At 42.5% G+C, this 26,007-nt stretch overlaps 1 protein-coding gene across 4 annotated transcripts in view; it reads right to left on the bottom strand.

Annotated features, from left to right (window-relative positions):
* Positions 1 to 26,007, bottom strand: part of tns1b (tensin 1b) — a 167,359-nt gene that overhangs the window by 58,500 nt on the left and 82,852 nt on the right. For all 4 annotated transcript variants that reach the window (XM_044013784.1, XM_044013801.1, XM_044013793.1 and 1 more), the window contains 2 exons: positions 13,346 to 13,384; positions 294 to 335 (listed from right to left, as the gene is read on the bottom strand). In XM_044013784.1, the coding sequence (XP_043869719.1) occupies positions 294 to 335; positions 13,346 to 13,384 (81 nt within the window). The remainder of the gene's footprint in view (positions 1 to 293; positions 336 to 13,345; positions 13,385 to 26,007) is intronic.

The following is a 26,007-nucleotide window of genomic DNA, read 5'->3' as shown; positions in this document are numbered from 1 at the left end:
GAAATCATTAAAACTCAATCTTTTTGGTTAAGGTTTTCTGATATTTTATGGACCAAACGATTAATCGATTAGGAAAATAGCTCTGGACACATTGTCACGCGGATCATCCGCCTGATTGGCCGTAGGTCTATCCAACTGCGTGCAGAGGCATTTTGATCTGTGGGTCACGCCTGTTGGAAGTGGGAGGTGACTGCACACCCTTTCAAGAGTCGTACTCCGTCTCATTAAGATGTGGTCTGGTGTTAAATCCAGACTAGGATGGGCTAGATTACTGTAAAGAGGTCTCAACTCACCATGGTGTCTACATGTTTGAGAGGGAGGTCACTGCTGGGCGCCTGTGTCCAAAAAAAGACAAAGACAGAAAGAGACGGACAGTGAGATCAGCGTCATACCTGAAAGACACGCAGCACAGTAACGTATGTCGGCATTTTGTTTTGTTTTGCCATGTCACATCATCTCCTCCTCTCATGTTATGTTACAACCACACTCAGCATCATTCTTTGCCCTAATGTGGCCACGAGCGGAGCGCGGCTCCACCTTGAATGCGTGGGACCATCTATAATCCCTCTGTGCAAATATTTACACAGAGAGACAGGTCTGCTTCCATTAGCATGGACCAAAGAGGACGTCCGCGCAGCTCTCTTTTTCAATGCCATATACAGTTATGGACAGCGAGAGAGAGAGAGAGGGAGGGAGAGAGGGTGGGAGGACAAGAAAGGACAGAGAGGGACACAAACAAAAACGAGGGGGAGAAGAATAAGAGCACAGCGCAGATGGCGAGGGAGGAAAAAGATGAAAGTGGAAGACAACGTTTCATGGTGGAGAGCAGAAGAAATAACCATCAGAGCCATCCGTGATGTCATCACTGAGCGTGTGCGGGCTTGGCTAACCTCAGGCTAACAGACAGATGGCTGTATATTAACAAAGCCGGTAGTAGCAGTGGTAGAAGCAATCAAATCTGGACTCTTGGTCCGTGCACCTTACTCAACAAACTAGACCATGTGACCTTTAGTGCGGTGACCACATTGGTGTGATATTACTGTGGAACTACACAGGATTTGGACCCTAATTTAACAGCGACAGAGTCATTGTGATGGTCAAATGGTTTGCTGGGAGGAGATTGACGGCTGTCTTTACTCCTCCTACTTCATGTTAGCGGAAAACCAGCCTTGCAAGATCAGGGCCGTTGACCTGGAGTCTTCAGAATGAGGAGGCCTTGCGAGAACCACAGGTGCATCGGTGGTGAGCTTTTGCAAAAGTGAGGATAAAGCATTAGACAATAGATGGGTGGTGTCGTTAAAATCAGAGAAAAAGGCGACAGGAGTTGTAAAGTTCGGCTTTAAGAGTCTGAGAAAGACAGAAACAGTGTGTTTGTTGTTCTCTCTTAACTTTGTGTCTTTTTGTTCTCACAGCAGATAAAAAGCTTTCCAAATGGGTACCATGTGAGCAGAGTCATGTCTGAAAAGGCCAAAAATTGATTTTGTAGTCGAGTAAACATGATACAACAGCCAATTTGTTAGGCTGTTGATAAGAGACTTGCCACCCAGTGCAGTGTGGGTAATTTATTTGTTTGAATAGATATGGAAAACAACGTTACAGGAAACACAGCAGCTCAGTGCACAGAGAGCTGGGCAGCGACACCAACGACGCAGGATATAAACAGTAAATGCAAAGGGTATATTATAGTCTGGATGTGCAGGCTCCAGAATACAGGTTACACAAGCCCAGACTAAACCACCATCGGGGGGGGAGCGAGAGGGACTGTCCAGAAGAATCATCCACTCCGAGCTGCAGCCTCAGCAGTGACATACCAGCAAACAAGCAAAAATAGAGAGCGAGAAAAGTATAATTGCCCCTGACAGAACGTCCCGTTCACTCTCCCTCTAGCAGGTGAGTAACTGTGTCGCTGTCACACATGTGACGCGTGGAAGTCAGCAGAGCTGCCTCCAAGAACCAAAGAAAAGGAAACAGCAGAGTGATGTTTCTAGGGCTGCTTCCAAGTTGCAAGACAGTGGATTTGCTCCGCGGCCGCAGTTTGCAGCCGCAGGCATGTTCACACAAATAGAGCTCATTGTGTGTAAGCAAGTACACACAGACACACACACACAAATCATTTCACCATGATATGTCCCAACACGTGTGTTTCTTTCCGCTTTGTGCAATTGCAGCCAGGTGCGCGCTGTGTGTCGGAGTGTGTGTTTATCGCTGCCGGGGGTTAAGATGATTCATTTTGAAAGACTGAGAAGAGTGGAGTGCAGTTTTACCAAAAGGGAACACGTGAGGGAAAGTGAGCGACGCGTCAACGGTGATTTTTGCACCAAGCGATGCGCGGTAAGTGTAATCCACATCACAAGAACGGGCTGAACATCAAAACATCATCCTTCTCAAACCCCCATGAGGAAGCACAGAGGTCCGAGCCAAGATGAAGGCCTGTATTTGTGCTAGCTTTATTATTACGGCTGAACAATTTTGATATTTGTTTTAAATCTGTCACAAAGCATATATATATACATATATATATATATATTATACATATATATGTATATATATAATATATATGTATAATATATATACATTATACATATATATATACATATATATATATATTATACATATATATGTATATATATAATATATATGTATAATATATATACATTATACATATATATATACATATATATATATATATGTATAAAAAAGAAAAGCACCATGCAGGATGATCATTAACACTAATGATTTGCAGAACCTGCAGACACACACACACACACAAATGCCACTGAGCATCAGGCTGCTGATCTTCACTGTGGTGGAGAAACAGTAACAGACAGTAGAGCAGACAAGCAGCGGTGATTAAATGTTGCCTCGAGTTCAGAGAGGGACGACATGTGGGAGGTCACCCGCAACAGATGCTGACAGCTGCCGTCTTTTATCATCAACTGGTCCGGGCAAAAGTTTCTGCCAGTGTTCCGCCGATCACATGATGCGCTACCGGCGCCAGATGTGAAGTGAAAATCAGGTCACGTTATTCCGTCTGAGCCTGATATAAGCTTGAGAGAGAGACAGTGAGCACTAACTCAGCCCGTCTTTCTGTTTTTCTTGTTTGCAGTGTGTGTAACATGTGCTCTGTGTTACCTTGATCATGACACGCAACTGCTGCCATGGCAACGGCTTGTTTTCCCTTGTTTTCATATCAAACAGATATGAAATAAAGATAATAATAAGGAAGAAGAATCACACGCTCATTGTGGAATAGAGTTTGAACCCAGGCTTAAAAACTATTTCTACATGTTTAAGGACCAATCAGGAATTCATACTCTGATGCCAGATGAGCTGAATGAACACTAGGTTGGCACGAGCAGGTCCAAAAGATCTAAACAATAATCAATTAGAATCAATGTCCAGTGAAGTCTACAATTTTACAATTAAGAGGCCAATAACTAATATAAATAAATAAATAAATGAATGTGAAAGGATTTCTTCAGAAAAACATTCCTGAGCTATTTCACCCAGAAGAATGGGATGGACTGTCAGCCTGAAAGCACGATGCCTCTGGCAACAGCTAGTGTCGAGACTTTGCAAAAACCTGGAAGTAAAATTGAAATAAATATCACTAATCATGTCCTTTTGTACAATCTGAGTTGGAAAGCAGAGAACCTAGAAATGATGAACCAGATTTTCTCTTTTCTCTTCAGTCCTCTGTCTTATTACGGTCTAATTTCATTATTATTGTTATTATGATTATTATTACCATGGGGAATGTGGTCGACAAAAACAAAACCCAACTTGTAAACAGGGGATTCTTCAGGCTGAAGAACACGAACACAAGCGTATTCAGACGAGCGCTAACCACCTGCAACAGGTCTGAGTTTAGGAACCATCTGTTTTTTGTGACTTGTGTTCCACTGTCCTTGTTCACACACACACACACACACACACACACACACAGAGAACAGTGGCTGCTGCATACACCGCACATCAGAGTGTGACTTTCACCCGCGGCTCTTTATCTCTGCCAGCGTCGTAACCATGTGCTTTGCCTCACCTCCTCCTCCTCCTCCTCCGTGAATGACAGGGATAAACGTATCCCACAGCAGGACCTCATGGGAAATGACCCCAAACTAAATATATAGTTGTGCAACTTTAGCTGCTCAGGACACAGCCCATTTAGCTCGGGCCAGCCCGCGCAGTGTGGAGTGTGTGAGTGTGGGTGTGAGACAGCATTGATTGTGAGTGATGGAAGAACTCCATGTATATTCCGACTTGTGAGCTTTGTGTGTGTGTTTGTACGGGATCTTCTTTGCATAAACATTGACCTTTTCAGGAGCAGTAGTCCTTACAGGGGCCACAGTTTGGTCCGAATTTCTGAGGAACTGGATTAGGATTAGACAGTCATGGCGTGTTTCCGACGGCTTGACTGGACTCGGCGATGGGTTATGATGGGTTAGGGTCCGTCCACGTTGAGTCTGCACTATTTTTGTACATTTTCAACCTAAACCGTGCCGTGCCATGCCGTGGTGAGGTGAGCAGGGATGGGTGATAGTTATAAGGGATAATGTTTTCATAAACCTGTCCAAAGCTGTTATAGTAGTGCCCTAACAAGAATAGCTGTGAAAACAAGTGTGTGTGTGTAGATTAACACATGCTGCAAAGTCCCTTAAAATAAAAGTTTAATTGGCAAGGTTTAGCTTTTTCTTAAATGACCTGTTTCTTGTATTTATTAAAAATGCACCAGAAGTGCACCAGAATTTAGACATAAAATGCATGTGTGTGTGTGTGTGTGTGTGTTGGTGGAGGGAAGTGTTAAACGAATGAGGTAAGTGAAGGAATGATGTTGAGTGTATTTTGGTGCTATACCCTCAGGCAGCGCGCCGAGCAGTGTCTCTGTGTGTGTTCACTCTCCCTCAGTCACAGCACTCTTCAATCATGTCTGTACAGTACTTGTGCTTTCTTTGGACACTTGAGGAGCAGCAGCAGCAGCAGCAGCAGTAGAGTGGCTCCACAGCAGCGCTTCTTTCAACGAACTTTCCCGAATGTTGCATTATTTCCCTTTGATCACAATCTGATTTTGATCAAAGACAATTTAATCTAAATAGTGCTTGTTTGCGTACTCTGATGTGCCAGAAACACGAGCTGCCAGGAGTTTCATTGAATTTTATTGAAGTTGCAAAAACATTTTTCAGATCTTATTTCATCTGCTGACACCACCGCTGAGCTCAAAACACCTTAAACTTAAGGGACTTCCTCGCCACTGCCTGACGTTGTGTCCAACACCATCCATCACTGTGGGTGACACAGACTGACAGAGGAGACACAGGACACCTGTAAGCTGCCGTGTCCGTCAGTGCCTTCCAGTGGCAGCAAACACAAACTGCAGGCTTGTAGACACACAGTAAGTGAGGATGATGAGTGTTCACCTGAGGCTTCATCAGGACCTTCACAGCAAAGAGGAGATGAGAGCAAGAAATCCGTTCCCTGAGTGGAATCCTGTTGTTTCTAGTTGTGCTGAAACCTCAGGTAAATGTGCCAAGTGTTGATTTCAATAATCTTTGAATGTGAAGCGACGCATAAAAAAAACTTATCACGCAATCACAAGTATTTACAAGCACAATCACTACTAAATATGACCAAGCAGTGATGAGTGTGGTTATTTCTGTTACGTTGATTTCATTTGTTGATTTTAACAGCATGCCAAAGTTTTTAACTAAATCATGTGACTTTGATGCTAAAGGGAAAGAGCAGCTCTTTGCCTTGACGCACATTCAATTTGACAATATCATAAAAAAATGTGACTATTTTATTTGATTGATTACTAAAGTCAATAACACAATGGTTTTGCAGCTTCTTAAACATGTCGTCAGGTGGTGTCAGGTGTTTTTTTTAGCTCCAGGCATCAGTATTTTGTGGTTTGGGAAACATTTCTCACAATTTTCTGAACCTAAATGGCCAAACATTTAACCGATTCACCGCCGATATAATCAACAGATAAAAACTGGATCATGAAATAATTGTTCGTTGCAGCCGAGTGGAGACAAGTCACAGAGAAGCATGCACGCACACACACACACAGTTTCGTGCAGCCATGGTTTAAAGGATTCTGCAGTCATTTGAACGGCCTAACCAAAGCCTGATCTGTAACCTTAACCATAACCAGTAACTGCCTAACCCTAACCACCGTTGAAAAATCTTTGCCCTAAACTTTACCTCAGAAATGAGCTAGGTCTGCCTTATTAGGACCAGGTTTTGGTCTCCATGAGGACTACTAGTCCTGACAAGGTCAACAACGTTCATGCCAGAAAAGCTCCTAAAGAGGTAACAAATACAAGTAGACACACACAGCTGTTGCTCTCACATGCTCTGTGGTCCTTCATCTGCAGCGTTCACATAGTCTCGTCCCAGAAATGTAAACACACTGTGGTGCTGAAGTGTTAGAGAAGGAGGGGCTGTGTGTGTGTGTGTGTGTGTGTGTGCGTGTGTCTCCAGGCTGAGGGTTTGGGGTTGTGCTCGCTCATTCCCGGTCCCTTCCCCGTGGGATAGAGAAAGCCAGAAATTCCATAGGACCGGATCAGAGGAGCGAGTGGACTGTCCCCACTGTGGGAAAAACCCCTGAGAGCTGTCTGTGACCCCAAACCACCTCTGACTCCTCTGCGTTCCTCAGCGCACCCGGCCCACTCTGACTGATGCAGTCCCACCCACTCACTCACTATGTTATGTAACCGAAACCTGCTTCTTAAGGCGTCTGCAAAGTGCTTTTTTTCTTTTTTTTACTCCTTGAAGGAGTGAATTTTTGCCGCCAAGAGGGTTTAAGCCACACCCACTTATCTTTTAACTCCAAATACAGTAATAATTTAGAAACTGGACAGAGTGTAAGTGTCACTGCAGTCGTAACATTGAGATTTCTGTGCACATACAACTATGGGATGGAATGTAAAGGTAGCTTGTCATAACGCACAGCTGTGTATGATGTCACTATTTGTTTTAAAGGGCTGTTTCACCCACTTTTTTCCCACTTGGTCAGGTGAAGAATAAACTTAAAATCATGTTTGTTTAATTCACATTCTATTACAGTGTTGCATTGAATTTGTCCTGTTTTTTTAATAGGTTTTCGTTTTGCAGATCTTTGCAGAATTATAATTGACAGAAAGTTGGGGGCTTTTATTTTATTTACTTTTTTCACACCCTGGACAGATCGCCAGTCCATAGTTTTTTTGAATTTTCTAGATATCACGATCAGTCTGGGAGTTACGGTAATGAGAAGTACACTATTTATGGCTTTTAATGTTATTGTACGACACTTTGTGGTCTACTGGGTTGATTTTAAAGGTGCTTTTCTAAATCGGATAATCAGGTGTTCATCTGTATAATTACGATACACACTGAGGACACCTGTCAAAGCGATCCATGCAGGAGACATTGAGACATTTCCCCCTCGGGGGCCCCACAGAGCCAAATGTCAACCGTCATAATCATCACTAGGCATTCACATTCACCACCAATGTATTTCAGGTGAACCACGTTCTAAAATAAACCAATAATGACTGTCTGTCGTAAACAGGGTGTGAAGCGAGACGAGCAGGTGCAGCTACAAAGGCTCCATGTTGAGGTCAACCTGTGTGACATTATATAGGTGAGTGTTTGAGCCTCTGTGAAAAATGTGAAAAAGGCCTTAGTTACTGTTTATTTGGAGAAATATCTGAAGCAGCCAGAGGGTGATGGACATGATGAGGAGCAGGAGGCTGGCATCTTACAACCAGCAGTTAAGTCTGGAAAAACCTGACAGTGACGTCACTAAACAGGCCGAGGACGACCGCAGTCTGATGTTTCGCTGTCTTTAACGCGGCATAAAAGTCACTGCTTAGCATTAGGACCATAAGTCGATTAAGATAATTGAGTGAAAGGGATTTGAAAAGTTTTGTAATATCTAAACTTGGGGGGATGACTTCATAAAAGTGCAGTTTACAAGCATCCACTCGTGTGTAATTCAGCACTATAAACTCAACAATGTAATTAAGCTTTTAATTCAGAGTGAAAACTGTGTTTCTCAGGGGTGAGCTTCAAAAATCATCTCATAGAGCTCTTTTAATTGAACTGACAAAACAAGGTCACAACGTGAATAAACTGAGAAGATCTTTGTTAAATATGCTTGTCCGCATCAGAGAGCTATGATTGATATGATTGCAGGTGACAGGGTGAAAAAGAGAGGGAGTGAGGCTTTTTGTATATTGTAAATACTGAGCTCTTCCTCACATATGCTTCAGACACTTGAGACATTGTTCATTATTATTATTTAACTTGTGATTATTTTGGCGAATCAAAGTGAAAATGAAAATGCATCAACAGTAAGTTGCACAGCATCACTTTGAGAGAATGGACAAGAACACGTGTCTACAAGTGATTCTGTTTAACTACTGTGTTCTCCGTCTTCCCGTCATCTTCGCTGACGTTCAGACTTCCACGGAACGCTCGTACATCTCCGGTCATGTTTACACATGAGGGAAGAAAAAGAGGAAGAAAAAACTCTTGTTGATTTTACGTAATCGCCACTTCATACATTCCCAGGGAATGGTGATCATACTGTGTATCGTTTGAAAGAATTACAGGGCACATGAGCGAAAATATGCGCGGTTCTAAACACAGCGCTAAGTGGACCACATCTAGACCATGTGACTCATGTTCTGGCCCTGTTCTCCACTTCACAGCACCTATTTTCTTCTTTTTTTAAAGAAGCTAGATGACGTAGGTGTAAGTGGTTTATGGTTTTTCTGAGTGTGTGTGTGTGCATATTTTTGCTTGTGAGTGCATGCTTTGATGGGGGGGGGCATGAGTCCAGATGTGTAGCCTACCTTACCAGAATTCCTAATATGCCCTCATCCTGGCTTTGTGCGTGTGCAAAATAAAAACCTATTCCTGGCAGCGCTGGCTCGACATGAGGGTGCATCTGAGATTGGCGGTTGTTGTGTCATCGCCATCGCTCGCTGGCATCTCCCACACACACACACACACACACACACACACACATCGTCAATCACAAAAAGTGGACTGCAAGTTGGCGTCATCTTCCCCATAACACAATCACTCCATCTAGATATTAACCAGTGGGTTAGACTCTTTAGAGATGTGATATTTACACTAATTTAACATGATACAATCCGTCATTTTTAGTCAACAAAACCTCACAACTTGTGTCAAAGTTAGTCACAGATTTGTGCATCATCGTGTGCTCATTGTGAAACATCATCTGGTGTGAATGGCTTCAAGACGAATCCCTGAGCTGTACCAGATGCTCGGGCACGGCGTCCTCAGCCGCGTTCATCTGAGAGCACCCCAGCAAACACTCACAGACGTTTATTAATCTGCGCTACCAAGCTACCAAAGTGACCATGAGTCGTCGCTTGACTGTCCACAATCACAATTCATTTAGATTTAATGTCATCTTCCTGTAGCAAAGCTGCTACAGACGGAATAGAATACTCAAAGGAATACTTCACCGATTAGCATTTAGCTTTGTATCACTAGAATAGGGGTAGTGTTTTTGAAAAATTGTGCTTAACAACCTCAGTTTCCCCTGAGTTGAGCAATATCTTCATTCTTTTTTTTGCTACGTGCCCACCAGTGACACAGTAACGCTAATTCCGCACTTTTAGGATGTAAACAGTGTCCGCCATCTTTGCTAACAGTTACGCTAACAGGACCATGGTGGACATGTAACAAAGACAAGAATGAAGATATTTCTCAACTCCAGGGAAACTGAGGTTGGGAAGCACAATTTTTCAAAGATATTACCACTATTCTAGTGATACAGAGCTAAATGCTAATCGGTGAAGTATTCCTTTAATCTGTCAGCAGTTGGCATAAACAGTGAACAATATTCAACATCAAATTATAGTAGCTGATTTAGACTCATTTTGCATCATTAAAGTTTTTTGTTGTTCATGTCATAACAAAAACTTTTATTTTGAAGGTCCGTGAAACCTCATAACAGATATGGTTATTGAGATAACGCGATGGAATGTCACATCACGCTAACCCCGACTAAAGAGTGGATTTATTTTCACTTGACCGGCCTCCTCTTGGCCAGACGAGACGCTCGTCAGGCGCCAGGTCATTTGAGTCAGAGACCTCTGTCGTGAGCAAAAAAATTGACCAAAAATGGGTCTAGGGAGAGCTGACACACACACCAAACACACACACACACCTTGAGTTGCAGCACAGCAGCCAGGAATGCACATTTGGCGTGCATATTTGCACGTCTGCACAAAGAGACACTCAAGAAACATCGGCGTCACCCAGTTCCTGTCACGTAGCAGTGGGACGGCACACGCTAGGTGCACATGTTAAACGATCTTCATACAAAGTGTGTGTATATACACATATAAAGCACCGTCACTCTGTTTTACACAGTTTTAAGATATGGCAACACCTCAACTCATCAGTGTTTATGGGAGCGATCAGCAGGTTTAATGTACACACTAAAGCCTCCGGAGAGACTCCTGTTGGCAGGAGGAGGAGAAAGAAGACGCTTTGGTCACTGATTCCTTCTATTTTCAACAGATAATCAACACTGTTAATGACGAGAGGTGAGCAAAAGTGATTTTAAAGGTCTAGTGTGTACTATTTAGTGAGTTTTTATTGGAGGAAATTGAACATACTACTCACTAAGTATGTATCACTAGGTGTAAAAAGTGCAGTTTTCTTAGCCTTAGAATAAGCATTTGGCAATGGCCTCACCACTAGATGTCACTAACTCTTACGCACTGGACCCAATTCCTTTCACAGTCGTTTTGTAACAAATCCATTCTTATGGCTTCAGATCTGTTGCCAGCTCTCAAAAACGAACTAACCTCAGCCCATTTTTTAATACACTTACGTCCAATCATAACGGCTTCACTCCCGTCCCTGGCTCCCCATACGTACTGCTTTCCCGAAAATGATGTTTTGTAATGAACATCATTTTCCCCTCAGATGACATTTGTTGTTGACATGTCACAATAGTGGCATAGTTCACAGATGGCGTGTGACAAAGTGAGCTACAACCAGACATCCGTCAAGCGTGTCACTTATGGGGACATGCAGCGGTTTTTTTTTTAGCTCTTGTTCAGTGTGTTTCTATGCAGAGAATGCTGATGTGTTTGTGTCCAAACCTAACCACAGGTTACTCACTGTGCCTCCAAACCAAACCACATTCATAACAGGGAAGTGTTTATCATCGTCCTGATTCCCTCGTTCATGCCAAACGTTGATATCGAGTGGCAGGAGCTCGTGATGAGTGTCTGAACTCCCGTTTTGCTACCGGAAGTTCAGAAGCTACACCTTAAACCGGGCTCCTAATGGACAATATTAGCTGTCAATCACTCTTAATGGGATCATAATTTACAATATTTACATCTTGTTCAACTGGAGAAGACCTAAACTAGTGATTGAGACCCTTCACTTTCAAGAAAACAAATATTTACTGATGTTATAAATCAAGAGAAGTCGGCTTATTTTCTCATTGACTTCCATTCAAACAGACATTCACACACAAACTCCTCCAAAGTATTCATTATACTGATAAATCCTGATCGCTATCACAGGAATAGGGTTGATAAGCTTGTCTATAGATATGTAAATACAAACATTATGTTTCAGAAAATATGATTTTTATGATATATAGATATACAATCTGCGTCTCTGCTTGCTAATGGCAATTCTTAATGACAGTTTGAAATGTTTTACCACATTTTTACACTGTTTTTAAGTTTCCAAAGACTCTTATTCACACGTGTGCTACTGTTTAACCAGGCCAACTCTGTAAATTGTGTAAAATATGTTCTTCATGATTTGCCTGGTAAAATAAAGGTTAAATAAAATGAAATATATATGTTAAAAAAAAAGAATGAAGTTTAGTCGTGTGGGAGCATCATTTTTTCGCAAACTGTTAAACCTTGTTTTCTATTCCATAAAAGAGGTCAAGTTATATGAAGGATCCAGGTGTAATAAAAGCAATTCTTTTAAATCCTAAATCCTACATTTCTGTTTCTGTTTTAATACTAAAATGTAATTTGGTGTTTGTTAGGATTTGGAAAAACTGTTGAAAGCAAATACGGTGCTGAAAGATCAATAGTGGTTTCCATTTATCACCCCACCTGTGCATTTATTATTTAATGCAATTGTATATATTCTAGGGCTGCAACTAACGATTATTTTCATAATCAATTAATCTGTGGATTATTTTCTCGATTAATCGATTAATTGTTTGTTCCATAAAATATCCGAAAACCTTAAAAAATGTTGATCCTGTTCGTCAAACCTGGAAATGATGATGTTCTCAAATGTCTTTGTTTTTGTCCACAAACCAAAATAATGAACTTTTAATGATTTCTTTGTTATCCAGAGCAAAGACATTGAGAAAATATTCACATTTAAGAAGCTTCAACAATCGGTATCTTGTTTTAATCATGAAAAAAGCTTCAAACAAATGATCATAATAGTTGTCGATTCATTTAGTAATCGATTAATGATCGATTCAGCTTTAATGTATTCTTTATTTTGTCAGTGTTGGGATTTTACTTATTTGAAGAAAGCAGAAAAAAGTCAGGTCTGAAGCGGGCAGGCTTTGCCCACACGGCTGCACATCTCAAACAGATGTCCTCATGCCGAAAGCATCCACTATCAAAGCATCCGTGGACGATAATAACACTTTATTACTGCAGCTTTTATGAAAGAAAAGCAAAGACATTGAGTGAAATGTTTTCTCTGTGAGTGTTGAAGAGTGGGGGGGGGGTATTTGCTTTGGTTTGTGGAGCACCCAAAACCTTTTAAACACACAACATGCAAGTCAGACAGCGAGAAAACCATATCCAAGTCTAACAGAGCTTCTGATGCCAATACCAAATAAGGCAACAGAGTGAGTGAGTGTGTGTTTTTTTTATTATTATTGCAAAATCACTTAATACTCAGACTTTGTTTGCTGTTATTTCAAACTCCAAACGACGTCATTATGATGGAGCCGATGCCAGGTCACGAGTGTTTTGTTTGATTATTTTTGTTTTGATTTGTATTCTATGTTTTCATGTTTTCAAGAGACCGTAATGTCAATACACCTAAGACATGTTTCGCACTGAGGATATATACTATAGCTCCAAATCACAAGTTTCCGTCTCGGGGGACGCTCAGATAATGGTTCATTATCTGCAATAGTAACTGCCTTGTTAGTGCAGCTGATAGAGGCTGTTGCTTTTCCAACCCTGGCTGTAATTATTCTCCACCAGGAAGGACCTAATAATGTCTGCTGAGCACGTACAGCATGGAAGCAATTACAGCAAAAAAAAAAAAACACAAACAAACAAACAAACAAACTGTGACTTACCAGCTCATAGTTTGTCGCTGGAACACAGGATGAAGACACCTGGAAACAGAGAAGAGAGTTTCTTTTGTTATATCGCTGATCACATAAAACACAATAAATAAGTACTAAAAAAAGCACTAAAATGCAACTGTACAGCCAGAGAATAACAATCTTCCTTGTATGTGACAGTATTATTTCTCCTGCATGGCATTTTAGTAACTTTTAGCTCATTGTTTTGGTTCTACTACCCACAGTTGTGGTTAATGTCACCAAATGGCAGACAGTCGCGTGGAGCCGCGTCGGTGAATCACCGATGGACTGACAATGGGGCGTCTGTGGACCAGTGGGTCCAGATCTTGGCTTCTCTACATGTCGACATGTAAATGTGTCAACACAATGCATCTTCTAAGAGGGTGTGAATGATGTGTGGTAACACAAATACAACATAAACATAAACAGCAGTTGTAGTATGAATGGGCACGGGATGTGTGTGTGTGTGTGTGTGTGTGTGTAACTGGAACACATACAAACTCTCAACTGAATCAACTTGCTGTTACAACTCGTAGAGCTAGGCATAATAGCATAAGAGGGGCTTCCTGCAAGTCTATAAATACACCCAAAGAAATGAACTTCATTACAAAAGACACTGAAGACTTCCCTAAAAGACAGAACTTAGCAAAGACAAAAAGCTGGACGCTCATCTCTCCAACTGGACCTTTAAGATCCCGTTTAACTTGACTTTAAGACTCAGATGTGGTTAGTCGGTGGTGGGATTGCTCCAACAGAACTCATGATCTGTCAACTTCCCCGGCCCTAATCCGATTACAATCCCACAGTTTCCATTATCGTTCCATAAGGCTGGAGCGAGGGCATGAGGACTCCGAGCCCAATAAACAGGACGACTATAATGATAATGGCCTCTAACAGAAGATTCAAATGAAGTGCTTCCAAGGAAAACAAAACATCAACCCTTGATGAGAATGAAGACAAACAGGATGTCACCACTGATGTTTCCTTCCTGATTATGTCTATATTCTGTCCCTTCCAGCCAGCTTTGTCATCATTTCGGTGCAAATGGAACAAAAAAAAAATCCCTTCAAACCTAATTTTCTCTGGTGAGCTTACTATACCACTATCTCATTTGGAGATTACCGACAAACAACAGAGGCCGAGCGGAGCCGATTTATGACGGCGACAGGCTTCTGACATGTTCCAGCTTACGTTTATTACTGTAACAGGACTGTGGTTGTTTTTAGCTTGAACAGATTACGCAGCGGGGCTATCACTACTGTTGACCTCGGGAAGGAACTTTCATCTTTCCTGCTGCTCCACCACTCACCTTATCCAAGACTAATTGAGTCGTTGCAAGAACACAAGGCCTCTGCTCTGTACTGGGGTCTGCTTTGTGTTTCGGCGAGAGGAAGCACATTCCGCATCTGCCCACAAATGTCAACTAGAAACGAGGCCAGAGAATTAGCCTCCAATCTCCACCTGAAAGCCGTTGATTCGGTAGCAACTGGACTATTGATTCGATGAGTTTTTGGATGAGTGGGATCTCACAGGTAAGTGGTCTCCTTATGAAAAGACAGAGCTATTTTGCTAATTTGGATTGAGCTATATGATACAGCTTCTCCCTTTAGGGGTCGCAACAGCAGATCATCCCCCACCAACTCCTCATGACCTCCTTCAAAACATCCATGAACCTGCTCTGTGGTCCATCTTCACAGACAAGGTCCATCTTCAACGTGACCAAACCACCTCGACCTCGCTTCTCGAACTTACTTCCAAACCGTTCAACCTGAGCTGTCCCTCCAATATGCTAATTTGGATTTGAATGGATTTTTCCATGGATTCCATGGTATGATCTTCTAAAAAAAATCCGTGTTTACACTCTGAATGCTTTATTTCCCACCACGTTCATCCACAAACCAGAAGGTATGTGGTAGTTTTTATTTGCTATCTGTTAGCAGTGGCTACTAACCAAACTAACAGCACCCCCGTGGTTTGAGAAGAGCTGATTAGATTCAACAAAGCCGAGGATGTGTGAGTCATCCCGGGTCATTAAAGTCTCCAAAAAGACTTGCATAGTGGTGACCTCATCTATAATTAAGGAATGTTGACTCTAAACAGCAAATCACGCACCGATACGAGGAGAGCTGGTTGAATTCAAGACTTCCCTCACATGCTTGTGAAATTACACAAGGGTGGAGTCCTGCTCCAGGAAGGAACTGGTGAAATTGTAGTATGGAAATGGAAGTGGCAAAGAACATGAAGCCAAAGGAGGAATCTCTTTGATATCATGGGAACAAAATGTTCCCCGGGCAACTGTCATAGTTCCTCTATGTATCAACAGCTCATTTGAATGAAGGCATCCCAGTGGAATGCATCTCCTCTGTTTTTGAGAAATTTACGTCTGGCACAGCGGAGCAGGAGTTGACAGGATACATTATCTCCGTCTGGCTCAAATCTCCTCCATTACAAGTTATTCTAACCCTCCCTTAACCCCCTCCCAACCCCGCCTCCCTGCTCTTGTTCTACTCCACCATCAATGTCACTTGCAGACACCGACGTGCCATTCTTTTCTCGGTGCCTCAGTTCCTTCGGGTGACCCTCTCACCGCTGCAGCTCGTTGGGTCTGTTCAGTGTTTACACCTGACAGTGTGCGTCTGTGAGCACTCGAGCGCTACAGTTCACCTATAATCAGGGATCACTGAGGACATTCACATGCACACGCAACTCAATATCACCGCTGAGGTAATGTGTTTCAGGCTATGCCGTTACCATGTTTAAACATGGAAATACTGTGGTTAGAGAAAACAACTCTCATAACCCCGGCCGCGGGTACTGTATGTACGGCAATCTGCTGCTGTGTTTCCGCCGCTTTCTCGAGTTACAAGAAGGTGCAGCCAAAATTCACAGTTTGACGGCAGACAATGACTCGGGCCAAATTCATACTTTCCATGTCTTTGAGCACCTAAAGGGTTCTGACTCAGGAGTCCCGTGGGTCTCTGAGAAGCTTTGAAAATCATCCTAAATAGACATGGGTCATTAAAAATGCTTCAGTTTGGTGTAACAAAGAAGTTACGTTGATATTACACGTTGTTATGACACAACCTACTGTTTCATGCCCTGCATTGCTTTATACGTACACTACGCAGAACAAACGGCGAGCTGTAGTTACTAGTGGTGTTGTGGACACTGTCCACCGTCTGTCTCTCCGCCGTTGATGTTGGATTCCATGCGGAACACCGAGCGAGTCACGTTAAGCAAGAGAGAGCAAATGTTGTGATGCCTGGGAAACTGTCTCACCAAAGAAAATGACAGACTTTCTTGCCCACGATCCCAACGACAATCACTTCTGCAGATGCAGAGTGTGCTGCAAATCAATCTATGGGTGAAACGGCTCTTACAAGCTGCCCTCGCATCTTAAGCTGTGTGTGTCAGCACATTCGGTCCATGAATTTGAGAGAATTTGATGTCAACCCAGGTCTGGGAACCCATTGTGGGCATACACAAACACCCCAACACCTCCCGACTGTGCACATTTACAGTACCAGTCCAGTTTGTGGTGCACTCTTGCTTTGGTCAAAGAAAAGAACCACAATGAAGATGATAACGGATGCTTGCTCTAAATAAAGGTGATAAGATCGAGTACTACATGAGATTAAATAAGATTATATACATAAGATTGATGTTTGAAGGGTCAGACCGTTGAGGATTGGAAGGTGGAAGGATGTATTGGTTTTATTTTGTTAAAGTCTAGCCTGTCCTTTAGCCTCTCCAGACTTACAGACCCTGGCTTTAATCTGCCTTGCACCACATGCTCCTACATCCACACAGATCATTTACCTGATAAGACGTCGTCTTCTCAGGATTCTGTGGGTGTGTGTGTGCAGACGATGACTGTTTGATTGACAACCCCCTCATTCTGCTGTTGGGCTACATCATCCACTTAATACATTTTTGTTTTAATGTTTTTGTTTAGCTTGGCAGCCACACACACACACACACACAACAGAGGAACATAACTGTTTTTAGAAGGCTTGATTTCAGAAATTCTTCATCCCTGAGACACATAAATAAAAGGCCATCATGGTACATTTTCATGAGGGCAGATTGTAGTGCATTAATCCGTTTAAAAAAGCAAATAAATACATATATAATATGTACAGTACATAAGTAAAACCCAGACTGAGTCATAGTACAGCTGGTTCTGTTTCACTGTGAAACCTCTAAGGTTGGTGATTATATCTAATACCTCTTTTCAGGCTCCTTTCAAAACCATTAGGAATTAGCACGAGCGAAGCCCGTCTGTGGGCGTGAGACAACTTAATCGCTCGTACGCGTACACGGTGGATGAGGACCTCATGTTGTTCCCGTCAGAGCTCTGCTCAGCTTCATTCAGGCAGAGGTATAGGGGGTTCAGGTCTGTTATAGTCTGCACAGTAGATGTTGATATGAGACAGTAATAGTCGTTTAATTACTTTAATTGCTAAAAAATTGCCCCTGACTGACAAGTGAACAACACCGCGCGTCAGTCAACATTAGATGCTAAGCTGCTGTGTGGCTGTGTGCAACTGTGCAGCATTGGAGTCTGGGTAAAAAAGCATGGGAGTCTGGGTAAAAAGATGTGTCCTTGGTCTATTTTTTGCCACAGCGCGTTGCATCATTATCAGCAACACGGTCCACCGGCCATTTAAAATAACTACACAAACTATAGGTCGAATTCCTTGAGCTACATTACCCTTGTTTGGACAAAGTGGTCAAAACTACCATACCCTGCCTTTGTGTTTGGATTGCTTGGTTCATTATTTATCCTCCAGCTGCTGCGATGCATTCAGGTGCCGCAGCTGTTATTGTTAACGGTCAGAAAACCTACTTACACCTGGTAACATCTGGCTTTTCTGTGCAACAAGAAGAGATAAGATCAGCGTTCGCCGCAGAGTCGAATGACTGCAAAATGTTTATCAGCTACGGCTCCAATCAACAGCTGGGTAAATGCAGCAATTTCCCTAACTACTACTTTATTTTGGCCGTCTAGCCGCAGAGTCTGCACCGGCCTGTACCCTGTCCGGTGTGAGACGTTATGACGTAAGTGTGTTGCTGCTGAGTTTGACAAAAGGGACTGACGTGAAAGATATAAAATTGGAACCACGGCGACACTGTTCTCCGCGGTGCTTTCGTCTGTGTGGTTGTTTACGGCGCTTTTTTTTGACACTGAACAGGACTCACAAGAGGAAAAATACTGAAAGACAAACAAGTCTCGTGCCAACGGGAAAAGAGTTGGCAGAACTTGCATAAGTGTAGAAGACGTATAGTGAAGCCTTGTAGCTACGTGCAATGAACACACTTTTATGTCTGATGCAGTGTGGCAAATAAATGGTTTCAAGTTGAATCCTTAATTGCACTTTTTTTTGTCGACACAAAAGGAGCCACAAACCGCCAAACTCCAAACAAGCCAACGGCATCTGACATTTAGCCGAATGCCTAATGTCTCGTAAAAAAAGAGTTTCATTAGAGTTTAATAGAGTTCATTTACGTTTGAGACAACAACAATTACAAGCCAGCGTGGCCGAGCCTCTGATGTAAAGGTCAGATTGAGAGGAGAGGAGGTCGTCTGCCCACAGCAGAATAGCTCACATTCTCCCTCATGCTAAGTAGCTGATTCTTTTCCTTTTTTTTTTTTACGAGCCGACGCTGAAGTGGAGCTTTGTGCCATCGCAGTCACAGCCAGGGAAAATCTATCAGAAAGGCAGGTGAGCACTTAGCAGTGGGAAACCGCCACGTGAGAAATATGGGCAATGTGCATGGAACAAGGTGCCAACTGACTTTGGCACAGTGTTTGTCAACATTGGACCAGACTGAAATCTCCCACTGAGTATCGATGGATTACAAGAGATTTGGTCGACGTTGGACGAATCCCTCTAATTCCCTGACTTTTCCTCCAGTGATTCCGTTCCGACATCTGCGATTACGAGTGAAATGCTTCCACAATTAAAGTCAAAACAGAACTAGCGGGTGTAACGGTTAACTGGGATTTTGTTTTAAACATCGGTAAACCCACTAAAAAAAAAGAGGCCATAAAAACCACTCGACTTTTGTATTCACCGTGCTTGACACGAGACGTCACAACTGCACACGGAGTCGCTGTCGCTGTCTTTTTTTTGTGTTTACAAGATTATACGATAGGAAGCTGCCGGAAACAAAAAGTTCTGGAAAATATCCGGAACCTCTCTGGACAATTTCAGGAGAAAAAATGTCTGCACTTGCAGCTTTAACAACATATGGATGCAATAGTGTTTTCAAAGTGTAACTGTAAATGATGACAACCTAACACTGGCGTCTTTACCATGGAGGGCCTTTGAGGAAACAAAATAAAACATGACTCATTTGAATTTTTGATGAAAAACCTACACAAAGCCTTTGTCCGCGCTCCACCGTGCATGGGGGGGACAAGGCCTGGCCAGTGTGTGTGTGTGTGTGTTGATGCTATCGGGAGTATTCAAATTAGTGTAATATAATAAAGGATAATTGTGTTGTTGCATTCCGTACATGCTTGTGTTAACATCATTAAACAAGGGCCCATTTCCTGCAGACAAAAGTCCCATGTCAGACATCTCTGGCTCGTAAGGACAGCGTCCACATGCTGCCTGCTTCATGCGCGCCACTGGCACCGTTCAAACATCGTCACGTCGCGTATCTGATGTCAGCCTCCCAGGGCTGAATGACATCCATTATTTGGGTAAACCTCTGCTGTGCTCGTGTCTCTAATTCTCTTCGTTAACGCAGAGAAATCAAGACAGCAGAAAACAAATATGCCCGTTTCACTCCGGCAGGTAAAATGTGACCGTGATGCCACGAGAGAAGAGCGTGGAACACTGCTGCATGTTGACGTTGTTAATATGCCTCTGTGCTGCATTAACACACAGCTACCCTGAGTGCTTTTATGTTTATCCAGATCTTTGCATCTGGCACATCCCAGCAGAACTATTCAGTGTGCAAATTCAATTTGTGAGCCATAACCAGTAACAGAAGGCCTTCTGTGGCCGTGATGGCAGAGTGTGCCAAAGTGCTGGTCTGTATGGACTTATTGGGATATTATCAAAGCAGAAAGGAATGATGAGAGCTCTTCGGCCCAAGTGCCCGTACCGTGTCACTTTGTCTTTGTCCACTTCCACGCACTACGATCGTTGACATCAATTTCTATACTAATTCTGTTTTCTGTGTCCTTCCACCTCGCGCCATCTAGCTGCGTTTTCTTGTCTTGTCTGAGTCTGTTTTTCTTCAGTTGTGGAAAATTGAAGATTTATTGAGCGTTTATGGACTGCAGGACATGTACAAGGCTGAGTGGCACAGCGGTCTCCAAACACTGTTCCTCGTCCCTGTATTGTTGATTTATGTTTGGCAGCGTGAGAAAGAAGAGCGCACGTTTTTCCTTCCCTTTATTTTCTTTAGCGTTTCTTCGTGGACGTCACAGTTACTCAGTTACTATGTTGTTTACAAAAACATACCGTTGAAATAAAAGGCTTCTGCGTCTGAACTTGATAACCAACCAGGCCAAGTTTGCATATTCTTCCTATGCGTGTTTATGAGCCACATTGTTCTGCTCAAACCTGACCCAGAAAGAGGCCGGGCCCAACATCGCCCTGAGAGGCATTCCGTTGTTTCTGTCCTAACAACCTGAGCCCAGTGCAGTTCATGGAAGCTGCAGCTGAGTTTGTGTTACCCTCTGCGTCACAACTCAATGTTTGCAACGCACACTATCTATCTATCAATCATCGATATCACAATCAGCAAAACGCAAACATTCTAATTGTTCTATACCATAAAGAAACAATCTCTTCATGGTCTCATCCTTCCAATAGATGCAAGTTAAAGTTTCAGTGGTGTCTGAAATAATCCATCTTGTTTTAAATCTAGTTCAACACACATTTTACCCAAAAGTCACTGCTTTTTCCCAGGTTTATAATCCATGAGCACATAGAAACATATACATATTGTGCTGTGCTGGACGAGCCAGCGTCACCAAACCCAGCCTAAAACCACCATAACAATTGCAAAATAGCTGTCTGGTTCTGTCAGGTCCCAACAAGCTTCAGGTCTCGTCGGGTATCCATGCCGCTACTGCTGAGTAAGTACTCTGACGTTCTTCCGCGGTACAAAGACATATAGATTGGGGTCAGATGTGCGGCTGGTGACCTGTCCAGGATTTACTCCACCTTCTCCCCTTCGATGTCAAAGAATACGAGGTCTCCAAAGTGGACGGGAGGATAACATACAGTCAACTTTTTTTAATAATTAGTTATTTGTTGACAACACAACAACGCAAATGAAAGTGGCAGAAGTGCCTCATGGAAAAAAGTTTGCATGCGTAATGAAGATCTAGGTCAATGTCACTCGAGGAGCAAATAACTCAACGGAGATAAAAACCCGGATAAAGCATATAAATATGACGATAAGCACCGTGATAACAAATGCATACTCTCCGCCTGTGTATAAACAATTTCAACCCTCGAGGGACCCAACAGATTCCTGTTATGTCCCTGCCATGTTTCCTCTCCACGGCTTTGACACAGCGTGGCCTTCGTCAGACCCGGAGCGCCTGCTCATTCTCACCTCGTCTTTGTTGGACAGAAGTGACGGCGGGGGTCATGGCTTGTCTTTTGTTCCAAAGTTAGAAGGGGAACACACACGTTCCTTTCCAGGGCTTTTTCAGCTATAAGAGACGGTATTTACCAGCACACTGATTTGCACATTTATCATGGCTCTCACTGTCTGGCACCGGGACAAGTGACAGAGAATGAGGGAGGGAGAGAGAGAGAGAGAGAGAGAGAGAGAGAGAGAGAGAGGGAGCCATGAAGAATCAGAGTTGGAGGGGGGGGTTATGAGTGAGTTCTATCTCCATATAAGACTGTTATCTTACGACACTCACTACTGAAGCATCACAATGGGGAAAAAACGTCTTGTTGGCAATTTCACTAAGAGTCAACTGAAAGAAATCAAATCTGTGTGTTCAGTAAATGGATGAAGAACACGTGCCGGGGCTGGGACACTTACTCATCTGTGGAACTTCTCCCCTTATTCTGTGTTACAGTGACAATGTTCACATGAAAAGAAAAAAACATTTTCCACATGATGTCATTGGACATCTGCTCGCTCGCTGGAGTCAGACAGGAGGGACCGTGGATGGAAAAGGACTGTAGGCAGGACACGGAGCCAGGAGAAGCGGTGTGGTTCTCCTTGGCAGATGTTTTGAGAAGCACAGTAAATAAAAGATGAATTATAATTTCTATGTCACGCAGTTTCCCATCAAGAACACAAGCGTGGCATTCAGTAATGTGTATAATAAAGTGTATATTTAATCAAGCATTACTACTACAAGGGAAATCCTTGATCCGACCCCTTATATGGGTCTGCACTGAAAATTTCTCCATGAAGAATATCAGTGATTTGTCATCAGAATTCAAATCAACATGAAGATTTTGCTCAGAATTTTGCTTCAAAAACATTTAATTGGACATAACATGTCTTCCAATTTAATTAGGACGTCCATTGGATTAATATTCCACGTCACCCATGTGTGAGCTGCACAGTGAACCACAAGTAGACATGGGAGTGATCGAAAATTAGATAATAGATAATTGCAAAATAAGTTGTATTATTTTTTAATGGATGAGGCAATCTGTCCATGCTCTCTTTTTATTTGGTTTGTCTGCAAGTGTCCAGAAAATGTCCAGAAATGTCCAGAAATATTGATAAATGTGGATAAATGTACATTTTCTGAAAGCTGACAGAGGAAAAAATGACTTACGTTACCAAAAACATCTCACTGGGTCATAAGATTATAACTCATTAGCTTCTGGAATGACTGTAAACAGGTGCAGGCTCACCAATGAGGTGCTTCAAAAAGAAATGACTAGGACTGTATGTTGGGAAACTAGCATAAATCAGCATTTTTAAGTCACGCCAATGGAATTTAAATGATTTTCTCCATCCATAATGATCCTGATCAGGAAACTTCACCACGATGAACTTATTGTGAGTGACGCCGTCACGTAATCCTGCTGTTTCCCTTCAAGAGTTAAATGAGCGATGCACATACTGTACATCACTCTGCACAGAGAAGCCAAGTAACAATAAGACAGACATTTCTGAGCAGAAGAGGGGAAGTTTCTTTTCCATTTTTCTTTTTCTAACCTTAAACCACAGAGCTGACTGTCAAGAGCCCCACAAATGAATTCTTCATGTAGTGTATATGCCTCTTACGCTAAACCTTAAATACACAGGACAATAACCACACTTTAAAATATCGTACTATTACAGTTATTGTGGTGGCTGCGCTGTGATATTTACCAGTGCAGGATTTGCCACAGCTCTAACCATAATCTTACATCACTTTTATTTCCAGGCTTAATGTTTTCAAGATAGATGGACGAGAACAAATGTTTTTAAAAAGGCTTTTGTGACGGTCTATTCCATGAAGTCGTGCAGGGATCTTTACATTTTGGCAATCACAACTGCATGTATGAATAAATCTAGTTATTAATCAGTTGATTAATATTTGCCTTGTTTAAACCCTTCTGACATACTTCTCATTACCGTAACTCCTAGACCGTTTGTGATATCTAGAAAATTCTAAAACTATGGACTGGCACGCCCCGCGCAACCCTAACGTGGCACTTTGCACCCATATACTTGTCATTGCGGTAGCTCCTCAGGACTTCCGCGGAACGACCGTCAAATCACAGACAAAATCCACCAGCGTGTCACACGTTTGTGACGTCAGCTTCTCAGCACCGTAATTCTTCAACGGTTGAATAACTGCCAGATATCCAAAGTGAAAGTTATCTTGGAATAAGAAGGGGCAGAATTGGAAGTTTTTGGACAATTCTACAGCCAGAAAATCAAATCAAAACCTGATTATCATGATTACTTATTTACTGAATACCGCACTGAAACTGATTGTCATCAAACCATTTATTAAACCTCCTCTTCATCTCCTCTTCCAGCTTCTCCCCATCTTGCACTATTTAACAAAAGGGGAAAGAAATAATATACCAAGTTTTTGGCAAAAAAAAAAAGCATCATATATCTGTTTTTGGCTGATTTCTAAAAAGTTGAATCAAACCCACATTGGTTGACCTTGTGACTGAAAGCTCCACAGCAGCTACTAACTTCACCTTACGATGAGCTTGTTCTGTCGGGCTACACTGTCTTCGAGAAACCGAGAGCGTTCAAACGCTCAAACTGAAACGCCAACTGTGACGCGCTCTCTACAATCCCGACTGTGCTTGAAAGGCTGTCACGGGGGGAAAACTGCACAAGCTGAGGCGAACCTCCGCAAAGAGACGACCGTGCAAACCACTGCAGCCCCATAACTCATGAAAGGGGCTGCTTCAACACTGCCACATAGCATTTACACAGCAGGTGAATAGAAGATTTTCAGATTTAAATCAGTCTTCATTTCAATAATTTAAAATATTTGACATTGCTAAATAGGGGCCACACGGTGGTTTAGTGGTTAGCAATCTCGCCTTGCAGCGAGAAGACCCGGGTTCGAGCCCCGGTTGGAACAAGGGCCTTTCTGCATGGAGTTTGCATGTTCTCCCCATGTGTGCGTGGGTTCTCTCCGGGTTCTCCAGCTTCCTCCCACAGTCCAAAAACATGCAATGTGGGGATTAGGTAAATTGGACACTCTAAATTGACCATAGAAGGGGGCTATGTGTAACAAATGTATTATATTAGGTCATAAAATGACAAAGATGCACAGTATCATCACAGATGACGAAAAACATGGTCAATTAAAAAAGCGGTGTCACCGATGACATTAGTAAAGCTGGGTTATTCACTATTAAAATATTCATCTGAGTGCCACAAAACTGGGTTCATGTTTTGAGATGCTGCTATGGAAATGCTAAAAAAGTCTCAGTGTCCCTCTCAAAAACATCTCAACCTGAGGAAAAGAAAAACGAGAGGAGAAGAAGTAGAAGACAGATGCCAGGTCAGTATGGATTGAAAAAATCCGTCTCCCTCATACATTTTTTTTGGATAGTTCTAAAGTATATAATGTTTTTAATGTTTATATTACATACAATAAAATGAGTGTGATGTTGATTATAAGTGCAGCTCCTTCTGTGTTTGGAAAACCTTTGGAAACTCACTCTATAGTGTTTTGAGGTCAAATTGTAGCCTTTCAAGATCTGCCCGTGTAGTGAATATGAAAACATGACAGAAGCACCTTCACTAATGTCCGCTTTCATTTCATATTTATAAACTACAAAGACAGAAAAGAGTTGAATCAAATCAGAAATGGAGTCAGGAAGGCCTTGGAGGGTGGGGGGGTTGATTTGGTGAGTCCGCGGGTGACACCCAGCTCCACTAGTGTTGTATCAACATGCCATTAAGAGCCAGATAAACGGCTCCTGATCTTTTAGCACATGAAACTTTTGAGTCAAAGCAGCGCGGAGAGATGAAGGGAACCTGGCACCGATGCTTCCTGTCCTTCTGCGTGAGACCACGCCCCCCTTCCTCATCAATCAGCCTAAAAATGCAAACAACAATAAGAGAGGCCGTCTGGCACAACTAAGAAAACAGCTCTGCTTTCTGCGAACATTCCTCTGAGATACACGGTGGCTTGATAAGGGGGCGAAAACAAACTTCTATATCCTCTAGATGCCCAGTTG

The sequence above is a fragment of the Solea senegalensis genome, linkage group LG2 (genome assembly GCF_019176455.1).
Source record: "Solea senegalensis isolate Sse05_10M linkage group LG2, IFAPA_SoseM_1, whole genome shotgun sequence".
Lineage (NCBI taxonomy): Eukaryota > Metazoa > Chordata > Actinopteri > Pleuronectiformes > Soleidae > Solea > Solea senegalensis.
This window is presented reverse-complemented; position numbering and strand designations above follow the sequence as displayed.